We start from the raw sequence: 24,560 nt of genomic DNA, 5'->3' as shown, positions 1-24,560 counted from the left end.
ATTATATATTACTGTGATAAAAAATAATATATTAATGTCATCCAAAAAGTATAGGTCTGTGTCTCTATATAAATGAGAGAAATGACAAACAGCTCAAAATAAAGTCAGCAAGTAAAATATAATTTAAAGGCACATCCATGTGAGAATTAACATAGAATAACCATGGAGCCAGGAAATACACACGGCAAAAGGTCCCAATGCAGCAGAGAAGAAAACGGGCCAAATGAGCAGCGCTGACAAAGAAGGCCTAGGGCCCAGAGGAAACATTTCGAGCTAGAACTGTGCTGGCAATTCTTCTTGCACGCTCATTTTAGGGACTACTGCTAAATAGACCACCAGGGGACGGCAGACTTTTAAGCAGGGGTAGGGCCTGATGAAAGGAACATTTAGGGACGGTACATCTGGCAGAGGATTGGAGGGGCCAGTAACAATAATATTCACAGCTGACACATCCCTCCATAGCACCTACTCCGTCCCTCAGCCTTCTGCTCTAAGCATTCTCTATGTAGTATCCTGCTTGTCCCTCCCAACTTCCCCGTGAGATAGGTACTCCCACCTGCCCCATTTTACTGACAGGGAAGAAGGCACCTACCCAAAGTCACAGAGGTAGTAAGTGAAAAGGGAAGGAAGGAAGGAACAGCCACAGTACACAAGCCTAAGATGCATCAGGGCTGAAACTGGGGTGGAAGACACAGGGGAGAACAAGTAAGAATTTGCAAGGCTTGGCACCCCATTAAATGCGAGAGAAAGGGACGGGAGGACATAAACACCACTTTGAGATTTCAGGACTTCAAGGTTACTGGGAAGGTGGGGGTGCCATTAAAAGAAATAGACAAAGGGGCAGAGATGCTAGATTAAGGGTCCTGTCAATGGGAATTATGAAATGTTATTTATTTCATTACCAAATGATTTAAGTCTACTGGGGCCTTCTGCAAACATCTTTATCAAATAGTCAAATATAAATAAAGAGGGAGTAAATGAGGAGCAAGACTACTAGGTGCAAAGCCCTGGAGTAGGGGGTGCTCTGAGGTCAGAGGAGACTCGGGCGGGTGGGTGGATGATCAATACTCAAGGAGCCAGCTTCCTTTCCCATCCACCAGAGGGCTGCCTGGGATGGGGATGAGGCAGGTGCTGCAGCCCCAGCTAAGGCACAGTGAGAAGCTGCTCCAGCGGCATCTGAGCTCCCCAGGGAAAAGGACTTCCTACCCTGTCCTAGGAAACGGGTCCTGAAGGCGACAAGAAGATAGATTACAGTGTAATATAAGGAACATCCATATTTTCTTAACAAATAAGCCCAAAAGGGAACAGAATGTGACTGAAGATATCAAAATGGAGTTAGCAAATAGATGTTATACATGTTATTTAAAAAGTTATAAAAAGAACACCCATGGGTCAGGCAGAGAAAAGGCCATACAACCTCTAAAATTCCAGGATGCTGCAAGGCCTTCTAGGGGACACACACACACACACACACACACACGAGAAGGAGCCCACTCTCTGCCTATGAGTTTGTTATATTTATAATTCATCTGTTTACAAACACCAGTTACTCTCGGAGTCATTAATTCTAAGTCCTCAGAGCATCAGAGCCTCATTTCTGTAACTCATCCTTCATTCTGCCATGTGGACAGAGGCTTTATAAAAAGGCACTTGATAACAATAACCAAGGAGTAGTCAGACGCAGAACTAACTGCCCAAGAGTCACCCAGCTTAACTTTCCCATGTAGGGAGCAGGAGAGAGGGAAGGGAGGGAGCTCAGAGCACAGGTGCTGGAAGCAGCCACGCCAGGCCCCTTCCCGTGCACAAACGTGCCCTGCCGCTCCCCCACGGGCCTCCACACTGCTTCCGTCTGTCCCCACTATCTCCACTGCCCCAACCCCATTCACCCAGTCAACTCCTACTCACTCTTCAACCCTGCTGAGCCCTCAACCCAGATCAGATTCTTTCCTGCAACAATCTCAGAGAATCACGTTCCTCTTCTTGGGAGCTCTTATCCCAGTTTATACACATACAGTCATTAGGAGGACTGTTGGATTAATGTCTGTCTCCCCCTCCAGAGAGTCAGCTCTATGAGAGCAGGGACTGTCTGTTTTTGCTTATCCCTGTATCCTAGAATAATGCCCAGCACAAAGTAGGTGCTCAATAAAATAGTTGTTGCCTGAATAACAAATGAATCTAACCATCTCTACCTTCCTACTTCTTGCTCACCACTACTGAACTGTTATCATTTGCTGGCTTCATAACCTTGAGCAAATTATTCAACATCTGCAAAATGGGAATAATAACATCTACTTTGCAGGGTTGTGGCAAGGATACATTCACACAAAGTGCATGACACATAATAATAAATGCTAGCCACTATTACTATTATTCTCCCAAACTGAATGCCACAGCCTTATCAAGAACTTCCACAGTTCTACCCACAGTTTCTACCAATCTGTCAAATCTCCACCAATTCCCATCTACCAAGGTCTCAGGGTCACTGTCTCTACTGATGAAGAAGCAGGGGAGCACAGAAGGCTCCACCACGGAATTTCTGGATTTTTGTAAGATTCAAGCACCTGGCACATTGTACCACACGATACAAATAAATTAAAACTAGGGGGAAAAAAGGAAGAGAGCAGAAGAGAACAATGGAGAAGAGAGGTGAAGCCCAGTGAGTTGGAGAAGAGAGGAAGCTTTAACCTGAGGCTCAGAAGACCTGGATCCTAATCCTGGCTTCTCTTCTGGGCTACAAGACCTTGACAGACTCTTTCTCCTCTAGGGTCTAGCTTTCCCATCCACACAAGAAGAGGACTAGAATAGATGAACTCCAAGACCTCTTCCTGATCTAAACTTCAGTAATGATGTCTAAAAATCTTCAGTGTCAAAATGAGTGGTGTACAATCTAATTTTATTGGCACATTTAGCCTGACCAATGTCCTAAAATAAAACATCCAGTCTGATATCAAAGACCACTAATATAATTCACAATTTAAATAAAAATTGGGACTTGACTGTATATCCTGTTATTTTTTTGTAAAATTTCCTAGGTCTCCAGAGTCATATCATGAACAATATCACATAACAAAAGGTTTGGAATGTTTTAAAAGTTAATACAGTAATAAAATTTCCAAACGTGGGCTGTCCAACTAAAAAGAGGACAAGCAACAGCCTGCAAAGAGATTGAACAAAAACTAAGGAACTGGGGAGAATTTATTTATTGAGAGCTGACTCGGTGTAAAACTCGATTTCAGGCACCGCCATTAAGTTATATAATTTAATCAACCCTGAATAACTGGTGTGAACCCCATTTTACAGAAAAAGAAACAGATCCCAGAGGTTAAGTGACTTGCTCAAGATCACACAGCTAGTAAGTGGCAAAGCCGCAATGATGATGATGATGACGACAGCTAATATTTAGAGGGCACGTGTTTCACGCCAGGCTCTTTACATGGATTGTCCCATTTAGTCCACAAAAACACCCCACCACTAGGCATTATTATAATCCTCAAATTACAGGTAAGGAAATTACAGCACAGACAGAGGTGAAGTCTGGGGCTTGGAGTCCTGCAGCTGTCAGCGGCAGAGCCCGGATGGAACCCAGGAGCCTGGCCCCAGAGTCGGTGCCCGCCGTCACTGCCCTGCAGAGGATGCGCTGGTCCATGTGACCCCAGCTCCACTTTTCACTGGGGCACACTGTCTCTTCAAAAGTAAACTTTCCCAAGGACTTCTGGAGGTTGTTCAAAGTTACAGGGACACAAGTGTGGGCCAGGGGCACAAAGAGAGCCCAGCCAGTAAGAGTCATCCTTGGCCTATATGGCAAAGATCAGAGTCCCAAAACATGCCAGACATTCCCCACCGCTGCTCCATTTTCACCACTAACTTTATTAGCTGTCAAATTGGGAGCACCAGTGATGGGAGTCAAGACAGACTGCACCCGGAGGAGCCCCTAGACCAGCTACAGGACTATCTACACCACGCGGGGCCAGGGCTTCCCAGACAAGAGCAGGGAGGAAGAGCACCTTCTCCCAAACCAGGTGAGCGCATCGCAGGGAGCCCCGTCGCTGGTGTGCTTGTTTGTTTAGCCCCTCGTTGTCCACACAGTCCCTCCCTCCAAGCAGCTGTGTTCTCTCAGGGCTGGACGCCTGCCCCTTTGTCAAGGGCATACCCCACTTCCTCCCTCCCAGGCCTCAGGGTCATGTTGTGCCCCAGCCTGCAATGTTGGTCAGCCTGCTTATTCCACCCACCAAACCCCTTCTCACCCCTCAGGGCCTGGTTCCAACGCCACTGCCTCCCTAAAGCGTCCCATTATCCCCTCGTCAGAATAAGCCACCCCTTCCTTAGGAACCAATGGCATGTGCTCGTACCTCTGTTCCAACAACTATCCTATGCTGCCAAATATAAGATGATCTGATGACACATCTTATGTTGCCCACTGTATTAGTCAAGCTTCTCCAGAGAAAGAGAACCAATAGGATCTATAGAGAGAGATTTATTACAAGGAATTGGCTCACATGATCATGAAAGCTGGCAAGTCCAGAATCTGCAGAGCCCATGTCTCAGTTCAAAGGCTGTCAGGCAGGAGAATTCTTTTACTTGGGGAGGGTCAGTCTTTTGTTCCATTCAGGCCTTCAAGTGATTGGATGAGGCCCACCCACATTAAGGATGGCAATCTGCTTTACTCCGTCTACCAATGTAAATGTTAATCGCATCCAAAAACACCCTCACAGAAACACCCAGAATAATGTTTACCAAATATCTGGGCACCTGAGGTTCAGTCAAGCTGACACACAAAATTACCATCACATGCATTAAAGGGTGGAGAACAGTGGTCCTTTCTCTTCTCTCTCTATTCCTCACAGCACCTAGTACAGGGCCTGACCCACAGCAGGTGCTCAGTGTTTGCTGAAAGAGAAAAGAGTTACAGATATTGCTCTTAGCATGGACTTTCATATGCCACCCAGCACATCAGAGGCCATCCTATCCAACTCCCCAAAGAGAATACAAAACTGACGAAAATAAATAACTTTCCTAAGTCACACGGACTACTTAGAAACAGAGCCAGGCAGTCATGATACTTAACAAATAGTTCCTGAGCACCTTCTACACGCCAGGTGCTGTCCCAGGTGCTGGGGCCACAGCAGCGAACAAAACAGACAGAACTCCCCTGCTTGCTGAAGCTTACGTTCTAGTAGGGGGAAGACAGACAACTGACCAGACACACATAAAACACAAACCATGGCAAATGACTTGAAGTGCTGTTGAGAAACATAAAGTAGGGAAAGGGGCAGGCAGAGCTGGGAGGGAGGTGGAGGCCCGCGAGCACGCCCAGCTCGCATCTTCCTGTCTGGGGCTTTTCCTCTAAAGCACGCCACCCTTCTGAAAGGAAGAATCTTAAATTTAAGAGACCTCAGCCAGCTCAGGAAGGGGCAATGAAACTTGCTCTAACTCGGTCTCAGGACTAGGATGAAAAGGGAGACGAGAAATGTGCAACACTTCATAAAATCTAAACAGAGGTGCTAGTAAGATCATGACTCTTTCTCTACAGCCATTTTGCAAAGAACAATCATGAGAGGCTGAGCCGTGAGCCCTGCTCTGGGGGGCTGCTCCGGCTGAGTGCTGGGCTTCCTGCTCCTCCAGGGGCCCAGCCGTGCGTCAGGCTGCCAGTCACACCTAGCAGCTACTTGGTACCCAGAGAAAAATCCCTGATTGGGGCCAGTGCCTCTGCAGATGTTTCCCAGCTCATTTCACATTCAGACTCCACAGCTTCTTCGCACAGTTTTAGATTCTTATTAATAACATTTTAAAATGTAGATTGCTGCCTAATCTTAGCTGCGTAATTAAAAAAGTAATCTTGCTCTTCTCCCTCCCAGCAAGAAAGGAACCTATACCCCAGAGCTTCTGCAGCTAAGAATCACACCCTGCAGAAAAGCTAGTAGAAGGCTCAAGTTGGGGGTGCGGGGAGAGAGATGGGGGGAGCTGAAGCCAAGAAGCAAGGAATCAAGAATCCCTTGATTTTACAGAAAATGAAAAAGAGGCCGAAGGAGGGGAATGACGTGCCCAAGGACACACGTGTATTTTGCCAGAGCCAGGCCAGAATCCCAGTTTCCTGCTTCCCAGTAGACTCTGTCCACTGCCTCGTGGGGAGAGGAAAGGAGGAGGACTGTAAGTTCTTGGAGGGAGGGATCACACCTGTGGGATTCTCCTTATGCGGTGAGCACTGTTCACCTGGAGAAATAGCTGCAGGTTTCAGATGTTCAAGAGGATTATGGCAACAAGGTTCAAAATTCTTAACATTCAGTTCAGACTCACAGACCGTCAGAGCAAGAAGGGACCTCAGAGCCCTTCTAACCCAACTGCTTTTAGCTGGGAAAAGTGAGGCCCAGTGAGGAAAGTGACTGACTTACCCAAGGTCAAATAGGGAGTTAGAAGCAAAGCAAGACTCGAATCCAGGCCCCCCCGACTTCTAGTACATCCTGTCCAAGGCCTCTATGAAAAGGACCAGTCAACCTCGCAGAGCTCCATTGCTCCCTGCGTCAGCTAACTCCCAAAGGCCTCCTGGCTCCTCGGCAGGGAAGGGCAGAGACAGCTGAGGGCCGCACGCTCCCTCCTGCCTGCCTCCCTGGGATGGCTGCCTGGAAGGCCCGAAGGCCAGTTATGGAAAGACACCATCCTTACGCCATCTCCTCTCCCTCCCTAGAACCACCGTCCCTAGCCCTGGACTTCTCCTTCAGCTACTGTCCACTGCAAAAGATCATCAACGGTTTCCATCTCTGTGAAGCTATAAAAAAAGACAGAAAAAAAAGGCCAAGCACTGCGCCCAGCTGTTGGTGAGGCCACATTTTCCACTGGTGGTGATGACTCACAGGGAGGCTGGCACTGGGAGGGAAACTGGGGAGATTCGGCACAGCCGAGGGAAAGCCGCAGTTCCCAAGCATGCCTGGGCCTGCAGAAAGAGGAATGCTCAGTTCCTTCAGTAAGATCCCAGCACACCTGGCTGTGGGAACACAGCTCCCCCTGCAGACCTCCCTGACACCCCGCAGAAGCAGGACCAGCGACAAACCACACACTGGGCCAGCGGATCCTGCAAAGCTCACCGTCACATCAAAGCTGTTATGGTAGGAACCCAGGTCCCACCTCTGAAACCCCAAGAGATCCCGCAACCCCCAGAAATACTATATGCATCCTTGGCTTCCAAAGAGAAACTGGCTTACAGCTAATGGGAGACACAGATTAAGATCTTCAAACAGGGGACACAAAGGCTGCCCCCAATTTTTCAGGGGGCAAATAACTCACCCATGGGCAGCAGCAAGGAGGTGAGGGCACCTATTCTGGGATGCCAGTTTGTCAACCAGTGAGAACATCTTAGGACATGACTGGACGGTGCCTCTCAAACTTCCTCTAATCCCACCTCTGGGAACTCCCCCAGGCTCCTCATGAGAGATGGGTCTAAAAGACCTATGGGGTCCTAACAGAGCTGCACTCAGGGGTGGGGGAACACGCTCCCACTCCACGTGTGAGCACCTTGCCTGCGTGGGAACTAAGCAGCAGCACCAGGTCAGGAGGAGTCCGTGGAAGGGACGCCCACTCCACTGTCAATGGTTTGGGGATCTGTCCCTTGCATCAAGCAGTGGCAGTAACAAGCATGGCCAGAGGAGGCCACTGAGGAGAAGGCATTATGATCAAGCCCACCAGCAAAGGGGAGATGATCAGGAGACCTGGAGTCCGGGAATTTCAATGGAAGGGGCTGGGGGAGGCTTGGGATCAAGGTCCACTGTGAAGGCTGGTGGGTGGTGTGACAAGCACTGCATTATATTCAAATTGCTCATCTGGATGTGCACGGCCTCATGGTGTGAAGATCCACCAGGCCAGATCCATGGTGGGACAGCCTGTCTTTCCCTGCCACATCTGCTCATCTCCCTCCCACTCTGCTCCCTGTTCCCATCTGTTCCTCAGGCCCTAGAAGAAACACCCTTTACCAGCACCCACCTGCCAAGAAACTCCAAGTCACCAATGTGACCTTTTGTAAAAGTGTGACATGGTTTAAGACTCCCTCCCACGGCATTCACCGTCAGTCACAGCAGAGATGGTAAGCACCAAAGCCGCAGTGCCTTCCTCGGGGAGGCTGACTCTTCCACGGCCAGGGACTGGGAAAGGCATCTGCTGCACAGGATTTTTCATTTCATAGGATCAGCTCCAACCAAATCAGCAAAGCACTGTTACTATGGACCATCTGCCAGGACCCGGAAACAGCCTGTTACATAAAGGCGCTGGTGTAATGAAACTGATGAAACTGGATCCTTCCTCCACAAATGAGATGAAGCACTTGAAGTCTCTCTTGAGAGGGGCGATGTGGGGCAGTGGGGGGGTCCTGGGCAAGGGACCCACTGGGTTCTAATCCTGGCTCTGCATCTGTTAGCTATAGGACTATCTCCCTGGGTTTCTGTTTTCTCAAATTTCAAATAAGGATGAGATGGTCCCTTCCAGCATTAAAATTCCATGATCTATTATTGTTTTCACCAAAATGGCAAACAAGTAAGCTTACTTTGATATTAATTTTGTACTGTAGCATTAATTTTCTAAAACAAGAGCAGTACCTTCATATTTGTGGGCTTAAAAGAAAGAAGTGGTGAGTGGAGCCACTGACTGGAGCCGGCTGGAAGAAAATGCACAAAGAAACCAAAGGTTCGAACCTTCTATCTGCCCAGGCAGGAAAGGCCCAAGCAAATCTCAAAGGATTTCGCTGGGAAGTAGTACTATAAATATGCCTGCCTATGCATACAGTAATTTCCAGTTTACAAAGAGCTTTCCCATCCAGGATCTCACTTGATCCTCACAACTCCCTTGAAGATGATGCGGTAGTGTTGCTGACCCCCATTTCGCATTGAATACGGTGAGGCTAAGAACCAGGTAGGGCGAGTCCATCTCTCAAGCGCTCTTCAGTTTCATGAAAACAGGAGTGAGCCTCACTCAGTAAACTTTGTCTAAGGATTAAACAGATCATTTTGTAAAGCCCTGGCAAAACACCTGGCACTCAGGGCATCCTTGACAAATGCAAGTAACCCTTCCCCACACACCTCCAGCTCCTCAGAGACGTGTGTGAGAAGCCTCAAAGCTGCTCATCTCTAGCCCCCGAAGAAATGCTTCATGACTGAAGGCAACATGATGGTTTCCTAGTGACCTTCCATGTGGCCAACCTCCCAGAAGGCAGATCAATGAGCCAGATAACCCCAGGCCCTATCATCTTGTGTATTCTAATAGCAACCACGGCTCACAGGGGATGGGGCTCCCCGAGAACCCAGAACACGTCAAAATCAGCCACAGAGATGAGACGTGAGGCAAGGAGCAAGCATGAGGCCTCAAGAGAGGAGCCGTCAGAGACACCTGAGGCAGAGTGGCTCCTTCCTGCTCATGTTTATCACCCTCCCCCTCACAGAAGCCTTCAGCTGCTCCCTCCACCGCTCACAGAACAAAGCCCCAGTGAGGATCCACACCATCACACTTGAGTGTCTCCAGTCCCTTCTCACTCTATCCAGCCCCACGTTAAGCAAATTACGCCAGGGTGCGCCTCCCACTTCTACACCCTTGTTTGCAGGATTCCTTCTGCCTGGAAGGCCCTCCCCTCACCTCTGCCTAGTCAACAAATATTTATTGAATAACAGAGTGAAGGAATGAAGGCAGGAATGTGTGAATGAGTGAACGACACTATATATCCCTGTGAGGCAAATTAGAGATTACGATTCTCATTTAACAGATGAGGAAATTCAGGCTCTGAGAGGTTAAATGACTTGTCTAAGATCACACAGCCAACCAGCAGCCAAATTAGAACTTGAACCTGGCTCTTCAGGGCTCTTTTAGCCACATCAGCCTTCCTCCTAAGGTAAAAAGTCACACTCAGATTAGGAAAAAGCTGATCCAAGATTCCTCAAAATGGGCCACTTTCATCTTGGCACACATCCGAGAGCACTTTAAGGCACTGGCTGTCACCACCATTACTGAGAGTTCCCGTGAGACAGGCAAGGTCTCCTGAGAAAGGGCAAGCACAGGGCCACTCATCAGGAACCTAAAAATGATGGCAAAACTACAGGCCGGTCACTTAACACCCACTTTTAGAGAGCTCCTGGAACAAATCAATCCCCACCAGGAAAGAGGATGACGATTCCTTGAATGGAAACCGAGCCCTTTGCCAGGGACCTGTGAGCCCTTCCCAGAACCATCTGGTGAGCTGGCAGAGTGGCTGGTGCCCCACCGCTGTGGACAATGGGGAAGCCGAGGACCCAGGGCAAGGCCTTGCAGACACGCAGGGGCAAAGCGGGCCCTACCACCCTGGGGCCTCAGGCGTCACTGTCTGCCTCAGGGAGCTGAGGCTCTCCGCCCTGCACTTCTCCGAGAAGGTGGGAAGAGGGTAGGGCCCAGGCTGGGTCTCGGGAGCTTGGCCACTGGAGACGGCACAGCTTCCACATCCCAAAACTACAGCCATTCCATGCAGCTAGCCCTCACTGCACCTCTCTTCTGTGCAGGGGAGATCCGGGGGGCTAAAAACTGACCAAGTCCCTGACCTGGGAGGGCTCGCATTTGGTGAGGAGAGAGTGACCACAAATAAGTAACCAATAATCATATTACGGTTTCAGGAAGTGAAAAATAAAGCAGGGCATGGCCTAGTGTGTGGCTGAGAGTGTGGTGGTGGCCATTTCGGATGGGGCAGACAGGGAAGGCCTCTGTGAGAGGTGACAGTGGGCAGAAAGATGGAAATTGGCAACAGCTTCAAGGGGGCTGGAGAGGCGAGCAGAGGGAGCTGCTAGCGTAAGGCACACAGAGGAAGGGCACCTCCCCTCTTCTCAGGCGCTTCTGCCACCACCCCCACCCTGCCCCCAAATGCCGGCCCTTTACTGCTTCACAGGCCTCCTGCCCTAGCAGCCCACCACCACAACTGCCCCACAGCTGTGGGAAGAGAGAAGTATTTCTTCCTCCGTGCCCTAAAGCCTGGGAGCCACTCATTTCCAGTGCAGTCACTGAGGGGAGGTAGCATGATGAGATGAAATGACACGATCCTTGACATCAAACGGAGCACGGTTCAAGCATGGTCTGCTTTGCTTCTTAACTCTCTGTGTTACTTTAGACAAGCCCCTGAGCCTCTCTGAGACTCAATTTTCCCACCTGGAATGCGAGGGAATGAACCCTATGTCAGGGGTATGAGGAGTATGTAAGGCAGCACCTGGTACATGCTAGGTGCTTGACACACACTGGTGCCCTGCCCTACTCTGCCCCCTGGGAAATTAAAAAGAAAAATTGTTTTGTTCAACCAATTGTGTAACTCGCGTCTTACTGCAGCGTGCCTCAGGCAAGGCCCTGGGCCTGGGCATCTGTCGGGTGTGGGGACTGTGAGACAACTCTTAACAAAGCTTCCTCATGGCACAGCCTGATGGGAGGGCCCTGGCCTGGAGGAGAACTGGGCAGACGGGAGGAGGGCAGAAAAGACAGTGGACACTGCCCCTGCTGCAGGGAGGAGGGTGGAAAGCGTTAAGACCAGACGGTCCAAGAAACCAGGATCAAGGCAGACAGTTAACTGCTGGCCCCTGCCCTTCCCACCTCCGGCTCACTGGCCCAGGGCCCAGGCCCTTGTCTCCCGGCTCTCCTGTGGGGCAGCCAGCTAGAGGCCACTCTGATCTCGGTTCTTCTCACAAGCAAGGAGATACTCAGGTATCATATCACGGTGAGACCTTAGGTAGCCCTCTTCCCTCTCTGGACCTGAGTTCCCATCTAAAAAAGAGAGGGAGGGCCTGGGTGACCTCTGGGGGTCCTTTCAGCTCTGACCTTGCTAATTCTGACTGGATGCTGGCCCTACCAGCCTCACCCCCAAGGCCGTCTGCCTGCCCACTGCTGCCATCTGGTGGCCCTCCAGGCCCAGCGGCATGTGGCTTTGGCCAGGGCCCCTGAAAGTCCCTTATTCGAATGCACTACTTCAGAGGGTGAACCTTGCTTCTGCTTCAGCTGGACACACACTGCACTTCTCTGGACCACAGATCAAGGGGTATTCATTGCCAGACACAAAAACCAAAAATACACCAGAACTTCATCTCTCTGGCAGAGATGACACAACTGCAGCTGAGAGCCTGATCTCCCAGCCCACAAAGGAAGTAACCTGCCCAAGGTCGCACAGCTGCCTGGCTCCCAGACCAGCACACAATTCCACTTTACCCCAGTGCTTAGGGCTGTGAGCACCCTGGAAACCAAAAATAAAGTCAGCCCAGGGCCAAGGAAACAAAGCCTTTGGAAGCTGGGAAACGAACTGTCAGGATTCCTTCCAAACCTCAAGAAATGGTAAGATAGGACATGTGAACATGTGAGCACAGCCTGCAGAAAGTCACTGGAAAACAACTGGGGATGCCTGCGGTACCTCCTAACCTTGGGGGGGTGTCATTCACAAGGACCCTTACAGGTCTTCCACAAACCAGCCTCCACGCCACCACCACAGCCTGACTCAGGAGAGGCAGATACCGAGGGCAAGGCGGACACATGGGGGGCATCACCCCACCAGACTGAGCTCCTCAGGGCAGAGCCAGAGCTTTCTTCTCCATCTCCAGGCCCTCAGCTCCTGGCCAGAGGAGCTCTGTAAAGGTGTATCCAGGCAGATCCCTTAGACTCCTATGCAATCATGGGAGCTGGCCACCCTTTTGTGGACGCGACTGTCACACTCTCAGCTCTGTCTGCAGCCTTCTTCTAAACCCTATAGTGCAGACCCTGATAAAACATACTGTTCAACTATAAGTAGGTTACTTGCCTTTTGTGGCCTCTATTATCTCACATCTGCAGCATAACAGCGTTCTACTAGATGATCTTCAAAGTCCTTTTAATTCTAAAATTCTAGAATTTGAAACCAAATCAAGGCTACTCTCCACTGGCAGAGCAACTAGGACAGTGGGTGAGGGGGAAGTAGTCACAACACTTCCCTCCAGCGGTGGAATGCTGTCACTGCACACTCCCAGCTCTGAGCCCTGTCACTCAGCTCCATCCAATCCCACCCTGAACTTTGAATAGGAGCAATCGGCTTGCAGCCAGGCAGACCAGCCCAGGTGCAGAGGAGCAGGAAAGCAAGCAAGGACACCAGGCTCAAGGAACCAAGGAGGCCTGTGAGCCAGTTCCACCACAGTGGAGAAATTCTCCATCTTCAGGAAAAAGTATATCTTGGAGCTAAAAGGACCTTTTGTGACCTACAACTCCCCTCTTCAGATGAGGAAACCAAGGCTCAGGGATGTTCAGAAGGAAGCTGCCTCAGGTCACAAAGCTGACTCACCACTGAGCCAAAAATAGATCCCTGCTTTCCTGCCTCTTTCTACAGTGTCTTGCCTCTTTTCCATGCGACCTCCCAACTGAGGGCCGTGGAAGTGATTTGTCAAGGACATACACGCAGGGATGGGTGGCAAAGGGGCCAGTTCCCTGCGCTGAGGGGCAAGAAATTTTATTCATTAACTTCAACATTTAGGGGGGATATAATCAGACTACAAATTACATATTCAGCATAGAAAATATAAAAGAAAATAAAATTCACTCAGAATCCCACCAATCAGAAATAATATTCTGGCATATTTCTTTTAGTCTTTTCTATGCAAACATCCTTTTTTTTAAAAAACAAATTAGAAGTTATAGTGTAGTAACTTATTGTAATCTACTCTTTTCACTTACTATATAAGCATATTCCTCTGTCATTAAATATCCTTCTAAAACATTCTATTTAATGGCCAGATATTCCAACATATGGTTGTACACAATTTAACCAGTCCCCCTACAATTTCATTTGTTTCCAGGCCTTGGTTTTTGTCATTATAAATTAGGCTGCAATGAACGGCATTATACTTATTCTTTCAACATATCCATAATTATTTCCTTAGGCCAGTTTTATTTTTTTATAGGATAGAATTGCAGAGCTGGAATGGCCCTTAGAGATCATCATGTCCACAACCTCCGACTGCCCAGATGGGAGGAAGGGGACCAGAGAGTTTTGTGTCTTCGCAGAGGACAAAGAGTAAGCAACAGAACCAAGTCCCAAACTCTCCATCCATTAAAATGTGACCTTCCCAAAGGATTTTACCCATTTCCCTGCCCACCCTGACCTCTCCTTCCTCCAACACCCTAGAGCCTTCAGCGTCTGGGCCACTCCTCTGGCTCTTTGCCGCATTCTTTTTTATTCTTCTACTAAATATTTCATTTGTTCAGCCAACTACAAGCTTCCTGAAGGTAGTTCTGGATTTTTATATTCCCCTATATTCTGTAGCACAGTGCTATACACATGTAGATAAGCATTCCACAAACACCTGCTGAAGGATTAAGGATAACAAGAATGTTCTTCCTTATTGCTTGGGAGAAGCACTGGCAAAGTTGGAGAAAGATGCTTCTACGAAGAGTAAAAGCAGTTTAGTTAATAAGTCAGAGCATTCTGAGATACACACAACTTGGAATTAGAGTAGCAGGCTTGGGGACAAAAGACCAGGTTCAAGTTTCAGCTCTGCCCATCTCCGTGAGCCAGGGTGATGCAGTTAACCAATGAGGGGCTCATCTGTGGAACAAGGGTAACATCACTCATCTTGCCAAATTCATATGAGAAAACGGATGTGAAAGCATTTTGTGGTGACAAAAGTGGTCCATGGCAGCTGCGATTGCTGTTGATTTACCATAAATGGAAACGCAGCAGCTTCGGTGAATCCTGGAATGGCTCCTGATCTGGCTCCTGGGGCGCCATCTCCTCGTTTCCACTGAACGCATAAATCCAATAAGGGAATCTAGTGACACATTTCAGGTAAGCGTTGGTGTTTTCTTGAAGCAGAGCTTCATGTACAAAAGAACTATTATTCCTGGTTCAGGTCCCTGGGTGTGGTCAAGTCAGCCACACTTCCTCACCGTCTCTGGAGAGAATGTGACAAGGTGGAAAGAGCAATGGACCGAGAGCCATGAGACCTGAGTTCTGTCTTAGCTCCTTCACTCACTCCCTGTGCTTCCCCTCTTCAGTCCTCAGTTTTCCCATGTCTAAACTGAGAGAGCCAGACCAGGTGAGCTCTAAGTTCTCATACATTCCTGACATTCTAAGGATTTTAGGATGAGAACTAATGACTTTAATAATGAGCAAAAACTATCCATTTCAAAATAGTCCTCTGGGCTCAGTTTGACTTTCAACTATTGGGTTTTCAAAGCTCTAAAGCGCCAACATCATGAATTCCAAAGCACCTGCTTTAAATAGAGCCCATGAAGTCAGAACCTCCCTGAGCTCGGTTGAGGTTTCATGATACATGGTCCCAAAGAAGATGGAGTAATATACACTGTCACCCTATTCTGGAAAGGATCTTGGCCCCAAAACAGAAAAATCAGCATTAGATATATTTATAAACTCAGTTTAGTGTGAATCAATGGCTCGGCTTAGATTTCACTAATGCTTAGACATCAAAGGCAATAAAATATTTCTTGGTCTGTGGCACTTGAAGAAAGGAGAGTTGCTAACAGCTGGTCCCTTCCACATGTGCCATTCAATTCCCCACTTTAGAGAAACTGAAGAATAAAAAACATCTCACCTAAAAGTATATAACCAAGAACCAGGAGAGTGATGGGAGGGAAAAGAAATTACTGAAAAGCAGAATTGGATTTCTAACTTTAAATGCAGCCATCAAGTCACCTGCTCTCCTCTTTGTTTCAGTTTTCTCCTTTGCAAAGTGAGGAGGTTTCTTCCTTCATCTCCAAGTCTCTAGAACTTCTAAGACTCTAGGACTTTCTCAGGTGACACTGAAGAAAGTGAAGAACATCAAGGACCCTGTATTTGGGCCCATTTGTCAATCCACAGCCTTTGTGAGACCACAAGGCTACTTCAGGACACTGCGTGGGTCAGGGAGAGCTTCCAGCATTCTGAAAGCAACGGATTCTAGGTATTCTGACCAACCTCACATTAAGGTTTGGATCTTGTGTAAATCACTCCCCTTGAAATTCTAATAAATCACCAGCAACCAGCACTCAGCATTTGTAAGCAATGATCTTTCTACACTCTCCAGGGATCCTGAATCAGCCTATCCAGAGACATGCATATCCAGCCCCGCAGAAACCTCGCGGGAAAGAGAAGAGATGGGGCATCTGACCTCCAGAGCTCCAAGGTTTCAAAGGGCAGAGGAAGCTAACGTAGCCTGAACCAACAACTGAGCCTGTGCTGTGCTGGAGGCTGGAAGCTTTAAACATATTTTTTGTGTGTGTGTGAGGAAGATTAGCCCTGAGCTAACATCCAATGCCAATCCTTCTCTTTTTGCTGAGGAAGATTGGGCCTGGGCTAACATCTGTTGCCAATCCTCCTCTTTTTCCTGAGGAAGACTGGCCCTGGGCTGACATTCGTGCCCATCTTCCTCTACTTTATATGGGACGCTGCCACAGCACAGCTTGACAAGCAGTGTGTTGGTCCGTGCCTGGGATCTGAACCTGCAAACCCCGGGCCGCCAAAGCAGAGCACGTAAACTTGACCGCTACACCACCGGGCCAGCCCCTGGATGCTGGAAGCTTTAATTCATCATCTCATTTAACCCTCATACCAGGTCGGCACCACTTCCTCATGTTCCTAATGAAGAACTAACCTCAAAGAAGTCAGGTTTATTCACTTGTCCAACATGTACTGAGTACCTACCTCCTAAGTGCCAAGTACTCTGCTAAGCACTGAGGGTATAATGCTGAGCAAACGAATGTGGCTCCTGCCTTCACGGAGCTTAGAGTCTAGCAGGAGGGAGAATTCATCAAAGAACTCTACAAAAAACAGCACAGAGGAGAGGCTGTAGTGCTGCGAGGACAGACAGAACGGCAAAGGGATTAGTCAGGGATGTCAAGGGAAGGCCTCCGGAGAAGGCAATGACTAAGTTGAGATCTGAAAAAAAAAAAGGATGTAAATAAATCAAAATGAAAAAGGAGCGCAGGGATAAGTGTGCCAAATAGAAGGAACATCAGGTGCAAAGGCCCTATGGTGGGAAATACGTGCTGTATTCCAGGACCCAAGGAGAGGCCAGAGGGGAGATCAGCTAGAGACCCAGAGCTAGCATAGTAAGAAATGGGGCTGGAAAGGCAGGCAGAGCACACAGGCCTCATAGGACCACAAAGGATTATGTTTGTATCCTAAGAGCAATGGGAAGCCACTGGAATGTGACACGATGGGTTTGAAAAGATCTTCCAACTGAGGTATGGAGAACAGATTGGACATGAGATGGAGTGAATGTGGGAAGATGAGGACACCTGCAGGATTCAGGCAAGAGGGGACAGTGGCCTGAACCACTGTAGTGGCAACGGAGATGGAGAGGTAGAGCTGCCCACAGCCACACAATCAGGAAGGTGACAGAGCTGAGCTCCAAACCCAGCCCTGTGTGACTTCAAAGTCCATGTTTCTCTCTACTTGTCATTAGCAATTAGTGACTAATCACCTACTATGTGCCAGGGCTGCGCCAGGTGCCGAGGATACAGCCACAAACAAAACAGACACTGCTCGGGCCCGGCTCCGTGCATTAGTGGTTAAGTGCACGTGCTCCGCTACTGGCGGCCCAGGTTCGGATCCCAGGCGCGCACTGACACACTGCTTGTCTGGCCATGCTGAGGCGGCGTCCCACATACAGCAACTAGAAGGATGTGCAGCTATGACATACAACTATCTACTGGGGCTTTGGGGATAAAAAGGGAAAAAAAGGAGGAGGATTGGCAATGATGTTAGCTCAGAGCAGGTCTTCCTCAGCAAAAAGAGGAGAATTGGCATGGATGTTAGCTCAGGGCTGATCTTCCTCACAAAAAAAAACAAAAAAAAAACCAGACACTGCTCTCATGGAATCTACAGTCTAGTCATTAAACAAACAAGAATACAAAGAGAGGCATACAATTACACATCGGGATGAACACCATGAAGGAACGACAATGCGATCAGAGATTTTAACAAGGAAAATGATCTATAAGGCAACAAAGATCTTCCAAACTGTTGATAATAGAAAAGAGCCACTTGCCGGCTGCATGTAAGTGAAAGACTTTAGAAAACTGCCTGTCAGAGCTGGATATCGAGCATCACGTCCCTGGCCAGCTCATGAGCCCTCAGGGGAGAAGCTGGTATGTCTCATGAAGCTCTGCACAGGCCCTGCTGAAATAGAAGTCTCTCTAAAAGGAACAGCTAACTCCTTAACATGCTCACATATCCCAACCTCAGGCACCCCTCGTCTACGTATGAGTTTTTACAATTTTAACATTCGTTGAGATCTTTCACCCAGATTTATTCATCTGGAGCTCACAGCAGCCCTACGTAGAATGCAGGTGGGTTTAATATGCTACTTGAGAGATGAGGAAACTGAGGCCTGGACAGGCGAAGTGACTTAAGTGACCAAGGTCATTAAACTAGGAAGGCACCCAGATCCGCCACCCAGCTCTCACTAGAAGCACCTCAGGCCAGGAAATCATGAATCTCAGATGAGACAGCTGCAGGTCACTGAGCCTGGATAAAGTCACCCTGGAGTCCCATGAAGTTCCTGAGAACAATGATCAGGGACATTAAGCAGCTTGGGAAAGGTTTCTAGAATGCAGCTCCACCAGCCTGAGACACAGGTACCCTTGCCAACTTTCCCAGATTAGAACAGGTTCTCTTGGACTCTTTCCAAGCGCCTCTGACTAACAGAGAAAAGTATTTTTCCACTGCAAACACTGCAGGCAGGCACCAGACTCCTGAAGAGGGAGGCAAGACACTGCATCCCAGATTCCCATACAGACAAGCTGTCAAGTTGTCCTGATACGATGTGAACTGTCCTAGCTAAGCAGCTACCACTGGGGATGTCAGTCCTGGGCAGCATTTCTCAATCTTGGCACGACTAACACTGGGGGCTGGGTATTTCTTTGTTGTGGGGGTTGCTCTTGCACTGTAGGATGTTTAGCAGCCTCTCTGGCCTCCACCAACTAGATGCCAGTAGCACACCCCAGTTATGACAACCAAATATGTCCCCAGACATTGCAAATGTCCCCTGGGGGACAAAATCGACTGTAGTTGAGAATCACTGGTCTAGGGACTATGGAGAAAGGGAAAAGCAAGGTCGGCTCCCTTTCTCTCAGCCCAGCCCAGCCCATCCCATCCCATCCCATCCCATCCCATCCCATCCAATCTTACTGGACAGATATATGGTCACTGTGCACAAACTCTTTTTTAAATCAATATCACACAACTAATGCCTTCCAGAATGAGACTAAGAGCAGCCTCTGTGCTGATGTGGCCTGTAGGTAGGTCCAGGAACAATTCCCCAGTGGAGCTTGTGAAAACAACTTGAGTCAAATAACTCCTTGTTCCACTAATGAGCTGCTTCCGACCCTGGAAGCAAATCTTGCTCTCATTAAAACGAGCAGCTACGTCTGATTAAACTAGAAGACCTGGGTGTTTCTTCTCAATGACACTGGGCCAGGGCAAAGGCTTCCACAGCTGCTAGAGGGAGCACAAAATTAGTGAATCGAAGAGCAAGACATGCCCATTTACCCAAAATTCAGTACAAGAACCAGGACACTCAAACATCCCAGCTTTGAACCATTCTGGACTTAGGAGAAAGGGGAAAGTGACAAAGTACATAAACAAGAGATCTGAATTAACAAGTTAATTAAATAGCTGAAACATTACCAAAAAACCACTCTCTCAAGTGGAGGTGGAGACCTGAAGCTGAACTCCAGAGCAGCTGGAGTGACTCAGACAGTATCAGGGACGTGGGTTCCAACCTCCCACCCTGAGAGCTGGGCTGTTGGCCCAGACAGGGAAATCAGCATCAGTTACAGTGCTTCAACGCTAGAATCAAAGAAGCAGCATCTTTATGTCTTTCATTAGTCAGCTATTTAACTAGGTAAAGGGTTTACTGACAGACTCAAGCAAATTTGCTACCACTTGGTAGTAAGTGTATTTTACTGCACTGCAATTCTTTGAAGACTGACTACCTGTCAACACCCAATTACTCACACTCCTGCTAGTTTCTATGCTACCTCTGCACGCTGTACTTAGCTCTGTTGTTGCACTTCTCAGACTGCAATGTACTGAAATTTGGTCACAGGTCTGTCTCCCCCAGTGGACAGTGGGCTCCTTGAGGGCAGGATTTATATCTAGTACAAGGCATGGTACATAAACAGATCTTCACCATCTATATGATGGGCGGATGGATGGTAAAGTCTTCCATCTCTATATTCTTAGACTTAAGCCTGTCTACACAGCCTAGTGGAAGGACACGGCCCATATCCTTTCTCCTCTGTTTCTCCAAGGCTAGCACACTGCTCAATAGGTTCCCAATAAACAGTAACTGATTTGGTTGGACTCTTGAATCCAAAGAGACAAACTGAAGCCTTCTGTTCACGAACCAGTGAGTCCAAGGAAAGAGCTCAGAAATCCTAGCTGTCTACCCTGACTCAAACGCATCTGAGTATGTTTAGTCTCTTTTAACTAGAAACAATTTAATGCAGGAAACGAATACATTCTCTGCTAGGCAGTGGAGACACAGAAGTGAACAAGACTAATCTGGCACCTTCCCTCACAGAGCTCATTGTCTGTAGGAAAAGACAGATATTAACAATTAAATAAGCAGCTACTATGCTCAGTGAGTCTCTTTAAAGAAAATTTCTGTAGATAGTCCCAATCTTTAAGCAGTCTGAACGTCTTTGAGGAAAGTCACGATTTTCCTCCAAATGAACACTTTCCTTAGAGAATCCTCTGAAGTGGTAAATACACCAAGTTTATTATACACTTTTGTTACACAGGCCTCTGTTCCAAAATGATGGTAAAAATTTTTTAAAAGACCAAGTAAAAGCATTATAGATATGACTACTCATAAGTCTATGTCTGCGTGTCCACATGTGTAGTACGTGTGACTCACCAAGAATAACTGAAGCTAACCTGAAGACCCACAAAAGCCAGAAGGCACTGGAATAACAGTCACCAGGTATTTGGGAGTCCAGAGATCTGCGTGTAGCCAACAAGCAGGCCAAGAGCAGGCCAGGGGCCTCCTGAGAACCCCTGAAGTTCAGAAGACCTTGACACGACAACAGATCTGAAGATCTGCAGGCTGCCTGTCTGGAATAGGCTGTGGAAGCCAGCAGTTCTAGGAAGGCAGGGAAGAAGAAAGGCCACGCAAAAAGCACCCCCAGAACAAAGCCGGGAATACGAAGACCAGGAAAGGAGAACCGCCCTCAGGGAAAGATAAGAAATACATGAAGACTCAAGAAAAGACAAAGATGCCGAAAGCTAGATGGCATGGCAGGGTAAGGTAACATCTGAGGGAATCTATGGATGTCTGAATCAACATACATAGTTTGTGAGGGTTGATAAAGATTTAAATCAAAATACCATGCCAGCTGCGATTCAAGGTAATGCTCTTGCCTCAATCTTGAAATATTTATCTTAAACTTAACAGTTTCTGATGCCTTTAATTTAGACTCAGGTAGAAATGCAAACAGAGTCACCTCTTCACCTCTGACAAAGCAAAGACGCCTCAACAACCTGGACGAATTTCTGGGTGATGCTTGCTGCAATGGGTTCCTTCTCAAAACCTCACAGACTCTTAGGGCCCAAAGGAGTTAACTTAACCCACATACCTATTGCAGAACTAGATCCCAGGTTCTCCCTTTCCCAGTCCTTCAAGCTTTTCATCAGTAAAAACCAACCTACTTAATCCCGAGCACCCACAGCTGTTGAAACAGTTGTCCCCCAGATGCTCTTGCCAACCGCAAATTTTCTGCTGCTCTCTCACCTGTCTGAGCAACTAGGTGTGTCCACCCACTCCAGACGGCGGTGACCTTTTCATTCTGAAAACAAGGCGCTTCTATTTTCTGGGGCGCAGGAAGGAAAGCAGCCTGGGAAGCCAGCTGCCCGTGCTTATTGCTTCCCCAAACATACAGCTCTCCTGCAGCTTAAACAGAGGGCAACAAAAGAGGTGAAGGAACATTAGGCCAAAATGATGGAAAATAACACAAGTCTGAACAAAAAGGGGTTAAAAGAAGTTGTATTATTTGTATGCTACAACATCAAGTCAAGCAAAGCAAAGTACAAAATTCATGTATAGCGTAATCACATATACGATTTTTTTAAAGTCTATAAATAGGAAACAAGGCCAAATGTTCTTAGTAGTTTGTCAAGGAATAGAAATGTGGGAGTTTATTTTTTATTAATTCATTCAACAAATATTTATTCAACATCTACCATGTGCAAGACATATGTTTCTCTATTTTCTACATTTTTAAAATATATGCTTGCATTACCTTTTGTTAGGAAAAAATACATTAACTTTTAAAAATAACAGGTTAAAAGATACACTATTTAAGCTTAAACTTTTTAAACATAAGACTATTTTATTTTACCACATGCCCTGTCCAGCAGAAAATATAATGCTGCCACATCACATCCGTGTAGCACTTCAGCTCATTTGACCCTCACAATAATCCTGTGATATAAGCAAGAATGTGACTGACTGACATTGCGATTTAACAGAAAGAGAGCAAATTCAGAGTCAAGTGACTCTGGCTCTATTCCTGGATCTGCTAACCAGCTATTGACCTTGGACAAATCATTTCCTCTCTACACCTTAGTTTCACTAGCTGAAAACTGCAGGGCAAGGTGGTTGATCTAGAAGGGCAGACGATCTAACTGATGACACTGGTTAACAAGAGAGACTGGTGAGTGACCGTGGGAAACCAGAAGGCATGTGCTTGTCTCCAGTCATTCACGTCCAAAAAATTTTTTAACTGGAAGCCAAATAAAATGGGGCCATGGGCTACAATTTGGCCTATGAATCTACAATGTCACTCCTTGGATGGTCTGTAAGAGCTCTTCCAACCCTAACATTTAAGGTTCTACACTATACAGCACACAGCATACACAGTGGCTATTGAACACTTGAAATGTAGGTAGTCCAAACCGAGACGTGTTGTAAGACAAAAAAAAGCAAAAAGGATTGCAAAGACAATTAAAAAAAACAAAAAGAATGTAGCTCATTAATAAATTTCATATTGATTACACACTGAAATAATATTTTAGATATACTGGGTTAGGTAAAATACATTATTAAAATTAATTCACCTGTTTCTCTTTACTTTTTGAAATGTAGCTCACATTATATTTATATTAGACAGCACTTCTCTGAAGATAAATTAATCAATGCTCAGAGATGTCATTTTCAAGATCACACGGCTAATAAGGAGTCAAGCAGGACTAGAAGCCAGGTCTTCACTTCTACTGCATTGTGTGACCTCCCAATAAAGCTTTACAGCATTGCTTGCTCTAGAGCAGTCTGGTATACTCTCAAAAACTGATTAAAAGCCAGACAGTATCACTAAAGGACATTAGGCCAGGATTCAGGGTTCAAGTTCTAGATCTGCTACTTGATCCCTCTTTGACATTGGGCACGTCACTTCACATTCTGGGCCTCTGTTTCATCGAGTCTAAGATGAGGGAGTGTAAATCAGTGGAGCCTTTTTGTCACCCAGGTGACCTCTGCAGCACTGACACTCTGCAGTTCTATGAGGGGAATTTGGTAGAGAGAGGGCAACCTCCCTGGACTTCACCAGGGTGTGCAAAGTAAGAGGACCCCTTACAAGAAGGCAGAGGACCCCCGCAGCAAAGTCTCAACCCATTAAATGGACTGGTCAGCTACAGATGCCACTGACCATGAGCCTGTGTCTGTAATGAGCCTTCACTTCTCTTAGTAAGTCTACACCATCTTTTGCAAAGGCAAACTGCCTTCCACATGCAGATTATTACACTGTTGCATCAGCAGGCAAAATTAAATTCTGCTGCAACGCCAAACAGTTACATAATCTACAACTCCAGAGAAAAGGTCTAAAGGGCACTGAACAAAATTCACTGAGTAATAGCTTGAACTAGAGCAGGAAAGAGGGATAGTACTCTCGACAATTTTTAACTCACTTTCAAAATACCAAAAACCAAGTCACTTTCTGAATGTACTAAAAATCACTAAATTGTACACTTTAAAAGAGTGAATGTTATATATGAATTGCATCTCAATAAAACAAAAATTCAACATCTGTTTTTAAAACACCAAAATATAACTGCTCCACATATGAAATAATAAATAACTTTACTAATTACAACATTTTTGAGGAGATTGACGTTGGCAAGCAATTAGAGAATCCCTAGGTTTACATAATGCCAGCCATTTCAAATTAATTAGAACAGAATAGAAACATCTTAGTCTACTCTTAGTCTTAGAAAAGAATGCCTTCCTCATCCCTCACTGACTGTAGGACATGAACAAGTCACTTCCCACCATGGGGCCTCCAGTTCTTCCTCTAAAAGGAGAGGAGAGACCAGAGGCCCAATGGAGTCCCTTACAGCTGGCATTCATTTTAATTCAACTATTTTCACGTATACATAAATCTACTTAATATGAAACATAGGCTAAAAGCAGGTATTTCTTTTGTTAGTTGGTTGTTTTAAATTCATTAAATAAATTATCTGTAGTTCAGAATTTGTAAAATATTTAAATTCTCACATTATGGCTCTCGTACTCTGGAGACAATGCAGCTTCTCAGTTGGACCGCATGGCAAATTTGATGTTGAGGAATGCACG

The 24,560-nt window shown here is 46.9% G+C and overlaps 1 protein-coding gene across 4 annotated transcripts in view; it reads right to left on the bottom strand.

Annotated features, from left to right (window-relative positions):
* Positions 1-24,560, bottom strand: part of SERGEF (secretion regulating guanine nucleotide exchange factor) — a 207,262-nt gene that overhangs the window by 162,829 nt on the left and 19,873 nt on the right. For 3 of the 4 annotated variants that reach the window (XM_087433133.1, XM_087433136.1, XM_087433134.1), the window contains exon 8: positions 21,726-21,884. The exons of the other annotated variant lie outside the window; for it this stretch is intronic. In XM_087433133.1, the coding sequence (XP_087289259.1) occupies positions 21,726-21,884 (159 nt within the window). The remainder of the gene's footprint in view (positions 1-21,725; positions 21,885-24,560) is intronic. 4 annotated transcript variants of the gene reach the window in all.

Source organism: Ceratotherium simum, chromosome 7, assembly GCF_057802395.1.
Source record: "Ceratotherium simum simum isolate JZ-2026a chromosome 7, ASM5780239v1, whole genome shotgun sequence".
In the NCBI taxonomy this organism is placed as follows: domain Eukaryota; kingdom Metazoa; phylum Chordata; class Mammalia; order Perissodactyla; family Rhinocerotidae; genus Ceratotherium; species Ceratotherium simum.
Note: the sequence above shows the minus strand (reverse complement) of the source record. Positions and strands in the feature narration are given on the sequence as shown.